Raw genomic sequence first — 11,653 nt, forward strand, 5'->3', positions numbered from 1 at the left:
GCTACATCTTCTCGTGATGTAGGTTCAGGTTCTCAGCATCCAGATCACACGTAGATCGGTTCACGATCTCCAGTTTAGCAGAATCAGTTGTGAGTCCTCATTCTTCGAGGACAATAGTCATGTCATCTTTCAATTTTCAGTCTTTTAGTTTCAGATTTTCTAGACTTAGCTGGAGCATGTCCCAGCACTTCTAGTCAGTTTAGAGGCTTATTTCAGACATAGTTAGATTCAGCTTAGTATTGAGTTAATATTTTCTTTGTATAAAAACTCATCAGTTATCATTTATCTCAGTTATAGTATATGGGTATTCCCCATATTTTCATCTTTATTTATGATATAGCTTCCGCACAGTTTCTATTATTCATATTATATTTAGTATGCTCATGATCAGGCCAGCAGGGTTAGCTTGGGATCACTTGTGGTCCTAGGTCCCGTGTCCGCGTCTCGGGGGTTGCTCGGGGCATGACAGCTAAGGTACTCCAGAAGGTTGAATCAACTGATGCAGGGGTAAAAGAAATGAGAAGTGATTTCTCGAGCATGAGTCAGTTGGTGGACTCTCACACCACCTCCATTAAACAAATTGAGCAGCAGTTGGGGCAACTCTCAACCTCACTGAATCAGAGGAAGAATGAGTCACTACCAAGTTATACCATTCAAAATCCTAAGAAGGATGGGCACTGCATGGCCATCGCCACCAGAAGTGGTAAAGTTCTTACTGACCCTACTTTCGCATGTACCAAACATGAACAGGTCTTGGAGCAACCAGGCAGAGATGAGGCTGAAACTATACAGGTAGATGACTCGGAGGATATTCAGCATAAAGCACAACCTGCGAGAAGAAAAGAGAAAGAGGTCAAGGAAAACCTACCTTTACCTCAGATTCCCAGACCACCTCATCCTTTCCCTCAAAGGCTCAGAAAGAATGATGAAGATGGGAAGTTTACAAAATTCATCACCATGTTGAAGCATCTTTCAGTAAACATTTCACTGGTGGAAGCCCTGGAGCAAATGCCAGGATATGCCAAGTTCATGAAAGACTTGGTTACCAAGAAAAGAGTTGTAAGTCTTGATTTTTCTAACGATAATCATCATTGCAACGTCATTGCTACCAGATCTCTGGTTCAGAAGAAGGAAGATCCAGGTGCATTCATTATCCCATGCACCATTGGATCAATTAAGTTTGCAAAAGCTTTATGTGACCTAGGAACCAGCATCAACTTGATGCCATTAGCCATCTACAAGAAATTGGGATTGGGAGTTCCAAGACCCACAGCAATGAGGTTGATGATGGCTGATAGGTTAGTAAAGTGGCCAATGGAAGTCTTTTGTGATGTACTGGTTAAGGTGGACACCTTCATCTTTCTGGCTGATTTCGTGATCTTGGATTGCGAAGTGGACTTTGAGGTTCCTATCATTTTGGGAAGACCATTTTTGGTAACAGGGATAGCCTTGGTAGATGTTGAGAGAGGAGAGCTAAAGTTCAAAATTAACAAAGATGAAGTAAAGTTTAATATTTGCAGGTCAATGAAGCAACCCAATGATATGAATGTGGTATCTGCAATAGAGGTGGTTGCTGATGAAGAAATGAGGGTACCCATAGAAGAGAGGATGGCTGTTGAAACCTTAGCAGCAGTGCTGATGAACTTTGATGTTGATTTTAAGTTTGACTATGTAGAGACCGTGAATGCTTTGCAGGGTATAGGATCACAATCGTACGCTCCAAAGAAATTGGACCTGGACTTGAAAAACAGGCCAAGCCCTCCAGAAAAACCATCCATTAAGGAGCCACCGGTGCTAGAACTGAAATAGTTACTCAGTCACCTCAGGTATGTATTTTTGGGTACTAACAACACTTTACCTATGATCTTGGCTGCAGATTTAAATGAGGAGCGGGTGCAGGAGGTGATCAAGGTGTTGAGAAGGTACAAAATGGCCATTGGGTGGACCATTGCTAATATAATTGGAATACCTCCGAGTATATGCACCTACAAGATTCAGCTTGAGGAGGACTGCAGCCCAAGCATTGAACACCAGCGGAGACTAAACCCACATATGCAAGAGGTGGTTAAGAAAGAGATAATCAAGTGGTTTGATGTTGGGGTGGTCTATCCCATTTTTGATAGTCACTAGGTCAGTCAAGTGCAATGTGTGCCCAAAAAGTGTGGTATGACTGTGGTGGCAAATGCCAAAAATGAATTAGTCCCACAAAGACCAAACACTAGATGGCGAGTGTGTATGGACTACAGGAAGCTCAACAAGTGGACTTTGAGGGATCATTTCCACATGCCTTTTATGGACCAGATGCTTGATAGGTTGGCAGATAAAGGGTGGTATTGTTTCTTAGATGGATACTCTGGCTACAACCAGCTATCAATTGCTCCTGAAGATCAGGAAAAGACCACATTCACATGTCCTTATGGCACCTTTGCGTTTAAACGCATGCCATTTGGACTATGTAATGCATCAGCAACATTTCAAAGGTGCATGATGTCCATTTTCTCAGATATGGTTGAGGACACTCTAGGGGTATTTATAGATGACTTCTTTGTAATAGGTGATACTTTTGATGACTGTTTGTTGAATCTTAGTAGGCATCTACAGAGATGTGAGGAGGTCAATCTAGTGCTAAATTGGGAAAAGTGTCATTTCATGGTAAAGGAGGGCATAGTCCTTGGTCACAAAGTGTTGCAGAAAGGGATTAAGGTCGACAAGGCCAAAATCGAGGTTATTGAAAAGTTACCTCCACTTATCTGTGTGAAGGGTGTTAGAAGCTTCCTAGGCGCCGGGTTCTATAGGCATTTCATCAAGGACTTCTCCAAAATTGCACACCCCATGTGCAACCTTTTGGAGAAGGAGGTGAAATTTGTCTTTGATGAGGCATGTCTCAAAGCATTTGAGTGCCTAAAGGAAAGGCTAATTTTAGCACCAGTGATCATTGGCCCAGACTGGGCAGAGCCATTTGAGGTAATGTGTGATGCCAGTGGGACTGCATTAGGAGTTATGTTGGGGCAGAAGCGCAACAAGATGTTTCATCCGATTTACTATGCTAGTAAGTCGCTGAATGGGGAACAGCAAAACTACACAGTCACTAAGCAGGAACTATTGGCGGTGGTCTATGCGTTTGAAAAGTTCCGAGCGTACTTGTTGGGCACTAAGGTGATAATTCATACAAACGATGCTGCCCTGAGATACCCCATGGCAAAGAAAGATGCCAAGCCTAGGCTGATCCGATGGGTGCTACTTCTCCAAGAGTTTAACTTTGAAGTGAAGGATAGGAGAGGCTGTGAGAACCAGGTAGCTGATCACCTGACTAGGTTGGAGGCTGCAAAGAAGGAAGAGAGTGAGCTTGAAATAGATGATACATTCTCAGATGAGCAGGTATTAGCTGCAACTCTTGACCTTATTCCTTGGTTGGCTGATTATGCTAATTTTCTTGTTAGTGATGTAATGTCTGAAGGACTAACATTTCAGCAAAGAAAGAGGTTCATGCATGATGTAGGTAAGTATTTCTGGGACGAACCATATTTGTATAGGATTTGCGCTAACAACATCATCAGGCGGTGCATTCCTGAGGCTGAGATGCTGCACATTTTGGAGGCCTGTCACTCATCTCCAGTAGGTGGTCATCATGGTGGTGCTCGGACAGCCCACAAGATACTTCAGTATGGGTACTATTAGCCCACAATTCATCAAGATGCAGTGGATATAGTGAGGAGTTGTGACGTGTGCCAGCGGCAAAGAGCCATCTCTCGGCACCACGAGCTACCCATGAGACCTATCTTAGAGGTGGAGTTGTTTGATGTGTGGGGCTTCCATTTCATGGGCCCATTTGTGAGTTCCTATGGACAGAAGTATATACTGGTCGCAGTGGATTATGTATCCAAATGGGTTGAAGCCGTTGCGTTACCTGAGAATGATGGCAAGAGTGTTGTTGTGTTCCTAAAAAAGAACTAATTTTCAAGGTTTGGAACACCTAGATCCATTATCAGTGACGGTGGCAACAAGGTGTTCAGTGCGCTTCTGACCAAGTATGGGGTAAAACAACACAAGGTTGCAACACCTTATCACCCACAGACCAATGGCCAAGTAGAGGTTTCCAATAGGGAGATTAAAGCAATCTTGGCAAAGACAGTTAATGCCAACAGGACAGATTGGGCAAGGAAGCTAGATAATGCTCTATGGGCATACCAGACAACTTTCAAGATGCCTATTGTTCTGTCTCCATACAATTTGGTGTTAAAGGCATGTCATTTACCGGTTGATCTTGAGCATAGAGCACTTTGGGAGTTGAAGAAGTTAAACCTAAGTTGGAGCGAAACTGCAAACTTGAGGCTGGATCAGATCAATGAGATGGATGAATTCTGTTTGAGATCCTGTGAGAGGTCAGCACTGTATAAGGAGAGGATAAAGTTATATCATGACAAGCATATCGAGAAAACAAGCTTCACTCCTGGTGACTTGCTGTTGCTTTTCAACTCCAGACTTCGTCTGTTTCCAGGAAAGTTGAGATCTAAATGGTCTGGACCTTTTAAGGTCACACAAGTGTTTCAATCTGGTGCTATTGAGCTGAAAAATGATAAGGGCGAGAGGTTCAAAGCTAATGGCCTGCGAATCAAGGTATATTTGGGTGTTCCTGAGGATGTGAAGATTGTAGAGGAATGTAAATTTGATGAAGTCTGAGTAATCAAGTAACCTACGTCGCGCCGCAACATTAAATTGTGTGCTACTTGGGAGGCAACCCAAGATGTAATTGTACTAGGTATTTTCCCTTTTTCTTTATTTTTCTTTATTTTTCTAGAGTCACTGTGTGTTGATGCGTGCAGGAGAGATTAGGGGGGAAATTGCAGAAACTGGTGCAGACTGAACTTCACGGACCGTGGTGACCTTCACGAGCACTTTCACGGTCCGTCAACATGAGGACTAACTTAAGGAAGCTACTGGAAATTGCATGAAAAAGGTTCACGGTCCATTATATCTTGTACGGACCGTCTAGCCTCTCGTGAACCTCAGGTATGAATGCCAAGCTTCTAAGTCACAGTCACGGATAGGTTCACGGACCGTGATGCCCTTCACGGGAAGCTTCACGGTCCGTGGTCTTCCGCAATCAAGTGTTTGACCCAAGTCAGGGTCACGGACCATGATGCTCTTCACGGTCCGTAGTCTACTACCTAGTACCACCAGCGAACCGTCCCGACCCGTGCATAACCTATATTAAAATTAAGAGTGTAGTTCTTTCCTATTTTCGTTCCCCTTTAACGGTTCCTAAAGAATCAAAGAAAATTCCATCTTACAGAATTCAAAAATCCCTCTAAGATTCGAAACCCTTGTTCGGGTATCAAAGTTTGAAGCTCCAATATGTGCTCCCTCGTGTGAAAAGGCGAAAGTTGGAATCAGTTTTAAAATAAGTTCTTCTTTCCACTGATTCATAAGTTTGATCTTATCGTTAGGCGAGTTAGCAGTACTTATACTACTCTAATTAAGCATAATCAGGTGATAAACGCAATTTATTGATGAGTATTTGTTGTGACTTAAGTTGAATTGGGTGTTTTAATTGATCTTGTGTGTAGGTTTAAAGCAGGGGGGTCAAATTTGTTGATTGCTTTAGGTTGTGAAGTTTAGGTTAGTTAATTTAGTTGATTTAGAAGTAGGTCACTACTTAAGTTATAGGAAGGTTGTGAATTTGTGTAAAAATGGTGGTTAAGTGCTTAAATTCGTTGTAGGGAAGAAGGTGACTGACATATTGTCCAAAGTGTAATACCACGACAAGCTTTATGGACCATGGAAGAGACCACGAGCCATGAAACTTGTCGTGGACCACACTTGCAGTCGATCCATCCCTCAGCTAAAGTTCACAGACCGTAGCGCACTCCACGGGCCATGAACCCGTCCATGAATATCCCTTGGAAATTTCGTGGCTCCTTCTGTGCATTCATTCTTCCTTAAACTCACGAGAGGTTTCATGGACCGTGGTACATACCATGTCCCGTACAAGCTTCCGTAAGGCTTACTTAGTTGTAAATTTTGATTTTTTTGTACTTCAATTTTTTATTCGTTTTGTATTCCGTGGCCATTCTTGATGATAGATTGGGTGATGGAATTCTTAAGGCAAGGCATCATGATGATATTACACAGGGGAAGTTTGAGTACCCGGTAGTGTGTCATTTTATTGATTTTTGTACTAATTGGTGTTTTGTTTCTCAAGTACAATGGGACCTAGAAGAAAGACTCATTGAGTGTCAATCAGAGGGTCAAAATGACTCCGAGTCTAGTCATTTTAAGGTTCAGATGAATTTCACACCTGCAGATCACTCACCTCGGGCTACTAGAGCACTGACAAAGTGAGCTATTCTCCAGAAAACTCCTCCCAGTCTAAAGAGGGAGGTACTAGTCCCAGTAGGGGTGAAGAATCAGGTAGTCAATCTATAGTTGGTTCAGGTAGCCTGTCTGCTGATAACTCGAGGGGCTGTGCAGAGTCTGAAAGCGGTTCTCAGGACGATACAAACACCACTCCACTTGTGGCGCATACAGAAGCTGAAACTGGAATACGAGAGGAAGCGACCACTATAAAAGATGATGAAGAGATTGCCAATGATGATACCATGGTGATGTATGTGACTACTCATGAATCTAATCCTGTACTGAGACCACAGTTGATTGCATGTTACCGTTCCATGTGGACTGTGAACCGGTCCAAAGAATTTTTCAATAATGTGATTGTGAACACGACTGGCGGCTTCAAGAATCGAGCAATCATGCCTGAGACTAGGGTGGTAGTAGCTGGTATCAAAGCATTCTCGGACATTTATCAGATATTTCAGCTCCATCAGTTCGACTGGATGGACAATGTACCTGGAGAATACTCTAGCCACCTAGCCAGAGAATTTTATTCCTCTTATACAGCTACATTGATGAATTTTGTTGCGGATACGGAGACCACGAAACGTGGACAAAAAGACATGGCTATTACCTGGGGTCCACTCAACTCAATCATAGTTAGGGGCAAATCAATAGATATTTCTGAGGCTTTGATTAACATAATGTTGTACGGCTCGGAATACTCTACACCAGCTTCAGTTGGCCTTTTCGAGGGCAAACATCATGAGGTCACCAGTGATGCTACGATGGAAGATCAGAATTCTCGAGAGAGGGTTTTACGCTGGATTGTGAAGAAAATTACCATAGATGGGGAAAATGCAGCTTGGGTCACCACAACTCCAACATTCATCACTAAAGCTTTGATGTTTTTTCTAGCCAAGGTTTGGTGGGCTGTCGTCCGAGCACAAATGCGACCGATAGCTAATGATAACACTTTGTCACCTTCCCTGGCCTCGTTGGTAGCCTGTCTTATGGTTGGTTACCCGGTCAATTCGGGATGGATAATAGTGATCGAGATGAGAGACAAGGTGCTAAATGAGATAGTTGCACTTCCTTTTCCCTGTCTGATAGGGAAATTGTGTTGAGGAGCAACATTCCTCCGAACAGCATATTGACAGATGGGATGAGGCATTCAGACTCATCCAGGTTTCTAAAATCAAGGATGTCGCGAACCATCTCATTGGCATGAAGTCTGCCGATGTGAGTACTTTAGCTACTGTTCCACATCTCCCAATTGACGTCCTACATACAGATAGAGGTACAGAATAGGGAGATTTATCATAGCCTTCCACAGAGGCACCACCACCTCCAGCTTTAGCCTCCTAGGCTCCAGGTACCTTTGTCACTATCCCTATGCTTTTTCTTGAGAAATTGGTTGCAGATCAGTGCCAGACCAGGACATTGGTAGACCAGATTATGCTCCGGATGCCTCACCTGATAGAGATGAAGGTGTTGGCTGCGAAAAAAAAGATCAAAGATGAGGTGCGAAAAGAGCTGGCTATCTTAAAAGACAAATTGGATGGTTTAGAGATCCTTGTCCAAGATCGATTCTTGGTTGTCAGGTCAGTAGATACTGAAGAGTTTAAATCACAGCTGGCCGAGATGAGAACTCAGATTGCTAAATTAGCTGAAAAGCCAGTACAGGTACCCACTCCGATATTGTCTAAATCTTTAATGCAAATGCTAAATCAGGCACCCTCCACTCAATCAATTGATGATCTTTGGGGAGAACCCCCCACGAGTAAGTCCGGCAAAATAAAACACAAAGTTGGAGAATTTGATAAGGAGACCCCTACTGACCCAGCCAGAGAGGCAAGAAGGCAAGAAGGCAAGAAAAGAGAGCTCGTAGAACATCAAAGAGAGAAGATCAGGAAAAGGAACCCCTTGAACAGCAACAGCGAGTTGTAGCCTTAGTTGGAGATTCTGGTAGTGGAGCACCTGCTCCGACTAGTGAGGACCAAACTGATCAGGTCCCGAGTTCTGAGAGTGCACCCGTTGATAAGGGTGCCAATGCTGACCCGACGACCGATGCCTAGAGCGTCGTAGGTATGACCCCTCTGCATCGACTTTGAGGGCAAAGTCCTTTTTATTTGGGGAGGGGGTGGTAACTAACCTACCATAGCTATTAGAAAAATGGAGGTTGTCTATGTGTATTACTGTTTTGGGTGTTTTGTGTGTGGAGTTGTGCAACAACTAGTCTGTGAAAATTGAGGACCTAAATCTAAGTTTGACTATTAGGATCTTTAAATGACATCTTAGATACTGATATGTTGAACATGGCTAATCTGACCAATTAATTGGTGAACCAAGAAACTGAAAAAAATGCAATCTTGAATAGAGTGTGTGTAAGTTTTGATTGAAGTCTAACACTAGGAGCAGAAACTAGAACTTGCCTAAGTAGTCTTGCTTGAATCTGAGAATAACCGGATAGGAAAGGATCAGTAGGCCATTTTTGTTAAACCAGTAAAAAGCCAAAAATAAAAAGAACCAAATGAAAAGCTTATCACTTGAACCCAATTTTGAGCCTTAAATCAGTCTTTGTTCTTACCCAACATATATCATATCCTTGGTTCTCCGAAGGTACGATATCACAACTCAGGCGAAAAGCCTAAGTCGATGGTGATTGCAATCCGAACAGAAAGAAAAAGGGAAAAAAAGGTTCAACCAGTGAGCTAAGTGCATATCAAAATAAAAAAATAAAAAAAAAAAAAAAAACAGAAAAAGAAAAAGAAAAATAATAATGGCTATTAGGTCAGGCTGAAATAAAGAAAAAGAGGGAATCACTCAGAAAAGAGTATGTGAAAATGAAACTTTGGAAAATCAAGGGATTAGTCACTCACGAAACCAAATATACATTCCCTAGCCCCGAGCCTATGTTACAAGCCAATAAATTCCTATAGTGATCCTATTCATGGTGTTTAAAAGATAAAGCGTAGAAAGCAAGGGAAAGCCTATGGTAGTTTGTTGTTAGTGTTAGAAATTCATTGAGAGTGTGAGTGTAGTACTCAGTCCCTACTATTATGAGCGGGGGACTTCTTTGGTGTGAGAACACAGTGGTTGCATTTGAAAGTAGATTGTGTGAGCTGATAATTCGCAGGTATAAGCATGATTGACTATGAGTAATGAGAAGTCACGTATTGATCCTTACATGTTACATTCAGAGGTTTGGGATACAAATTGTACTTGAAATAGTTGATACGTAGTGTCATAAATCTGGAAATGAATTGAGGGCTGATTGTATTTGTTTTTCTCATCACTTGAGGACAAGTAATGGTTCTAAGTTGAGGGTGTTGATGTGCTGCGAAATCGTGGCACATTTGATGCTTAATAACTATGAACTAATACTGGAATTAAGTGAAATTTTGGATTATTTGATGGGTTTGTTAAATGTGTAGGCAGAATCTGGGTTGTATAGAAAAGTAGAAAAACAAGCAAAATTGATGTTGACCAAGTGAAGTTCATGGCCAACTTCACGGTCTGTTAACTTCCTTACGGTCCGTAGTTGAGCTCGTGAAAGTGAGGCAGTATTGGGCCTTGAGAAGATGAAGAGCAAGAATAACAAGGTGAAGACCATGGACCACTTCACGGGCCGTGGTCCTCTCCACGGTCTGTCGTGCTTGTCGTGGTGCAGTTTCTAGTGAAGGCATTGAAGAGTGGAAGAAAGTTGAAACCCAAGTGAAGACCACAGACAACTTCATGGGCCGGGGTCCTCTCCACGGTCCGTCGTGCTTGTCGTGGTGCAGTTTCCAGTGAAGGCATTGAAGAGTGGAAGAAAGTTGAAACCCCAAGTGAAGACCACGGACCACTTCACGGGCCGTGGTCCTAACTACGGACCGTCGTGCTTGTCATAGTGCATTTTCTAGTTATTAAGTTTGAAGGGCAATTTTTGGGAAGTTCCAAGGGAAGTTCACGAAAGGCTTCACGGTCTGTGAAACCCTCTACGGGCCGTAGAACTGGTCGTAGAGCCACCCGACATTTCAGTCCTAGTTCGACTAGGACTCATTTTAAACATTCTATTTTGAATTACTTTAGGTCGTTTTTGGAATATTATTCATTATCTTACGTTTTACGACTAAGAACATGGTATTACTCTTAGCTTTCGATTTTTGGATTTTTGATTATTGTTATCAGTTGGAAATTGGAATTCAGACTATCAGATTATCAAAGTGATTGTTGATTTGCTAATTATTTTTTGTAAGTCTTTCTCAATATGTTTTTATTCTTCATTACTGATTGTTTATATGAAAGCATGAGTGGCTAAATACCACGACTAGGGTTGTGAGATCTATGACGATATTCTAGTTGTGATTCCGTAAAACGAGTAAAAGGCAGTATGCGTTTACAGCCTGTAGTTTTTAGCTTTCAATATCATTTTAGTCTAGTGAGTGCACGCATTAGACGAGCCTGTATTTGGTATTTGTTCGAGAGAAAAATACCAGTTAGGAAAAAGCTGAATTAAATTAACAAATTGGAGTTAAAGCTCGAAGTTCGAAGAGAAAAAGATCTTTAACACCATATCATTTCAAGCGAGGTTCAATGTTAGTAACATTCTAAGGTTGAGAGAACATGCGTGATCGCAAGGATTCTGTAAACATTGATTTGCCTGACACCAAATTACGGGAGAACACTGGAACTAATGTTATGGTGAACACAATCTTGGTTTCTCTTAATTACTTTAATCAATCTTACAATGAAATAGTTTGTTAGTCTTGAGGCTTGATTTTGACTGCAAGTTTTGGTCATTATAACAATTCAACCATACCCAATTTACTTTCCATTGTTATTTGTCTAGGAGATAATAACAACATTCGAATAAACGCGACAGTGAAACCTTATCTGTAAAGAAATTCTCTGTGGGATCGACCTAAACTCTAGTTGAGTTTTGTAAATTGACATCAACCGTTTACACTTCTTATTTGAAGTGTAAGTTTGGACGTATCAGTGGCCCTCATGAAGTCTAACCAGTAAACCCCCCTAGCTAGTCCCTTTGACCCCACGCCCAAGTAAAGATAAAAACGTATAACCATACTTATATTACAACACATGGTGACATGACCAAATCAGCCGTCAAAATCTCCTGTAAATATACAGCACAAAGATCATGTACAAGTCCTAAGGTTATACAAAATATATATGCCTATATGCAAATGTGATCTTCCTTAAGGCGTTCAAAATCTCCATCATCAATGGCCAGCTTCAAGCATCATCGCGAACAGCCCCTACGATAGAAACAACTATCGCTAAGCATATAGCTTAGTGGTGTACAAACTATAGGTTT

The 11,653-nt window shown here is 41.9% G+C and overlaps 1 protein-coding gene across 1 annotated transcript; it reads left to right on the top strand.

The window, feature by feature from the left end:
• Positions 1-462: 462 nt before the first annotated feature.
• Positions 463-1,809, top strand: LOC107063131 (uncharacterized). The gene has a single exon (XM_015314591.1). It carries the CDS (start codon positions 463-465, stop codon positions 1,807-1,809), a length of 1,347 nt encoding a protein of 448 aa, XP_015170077.1.
• Positions 1,810-11,653: the final 9,844 nt, after the last annotated feature.

Source organism: Solanum tuberosum, unplaced genomic scaffold (assembly GCF_000226075.1).
Source record: "Solanum tuberosum cultivar DM 1-3 516 R44 unplaced genomic scaffold, SolTub_3.0 scf00015, whole genome shotgun sequence".
Lineage (NCBI taxonomy): Eukaryota > Viridiplantae > Streptophyta > Magnoliopsida > Solanales > Solanaceae > Solanum > Solanum tuberosum.

Coding starts and splice junctions, on each gene's coding strand:
- LOC107063131 (XM_015314591.1), top strand. CDS start 463: ATGACAGCTAAGGTACTCCAGAAGGTTGAATCAACTGATGCAGGGGTA.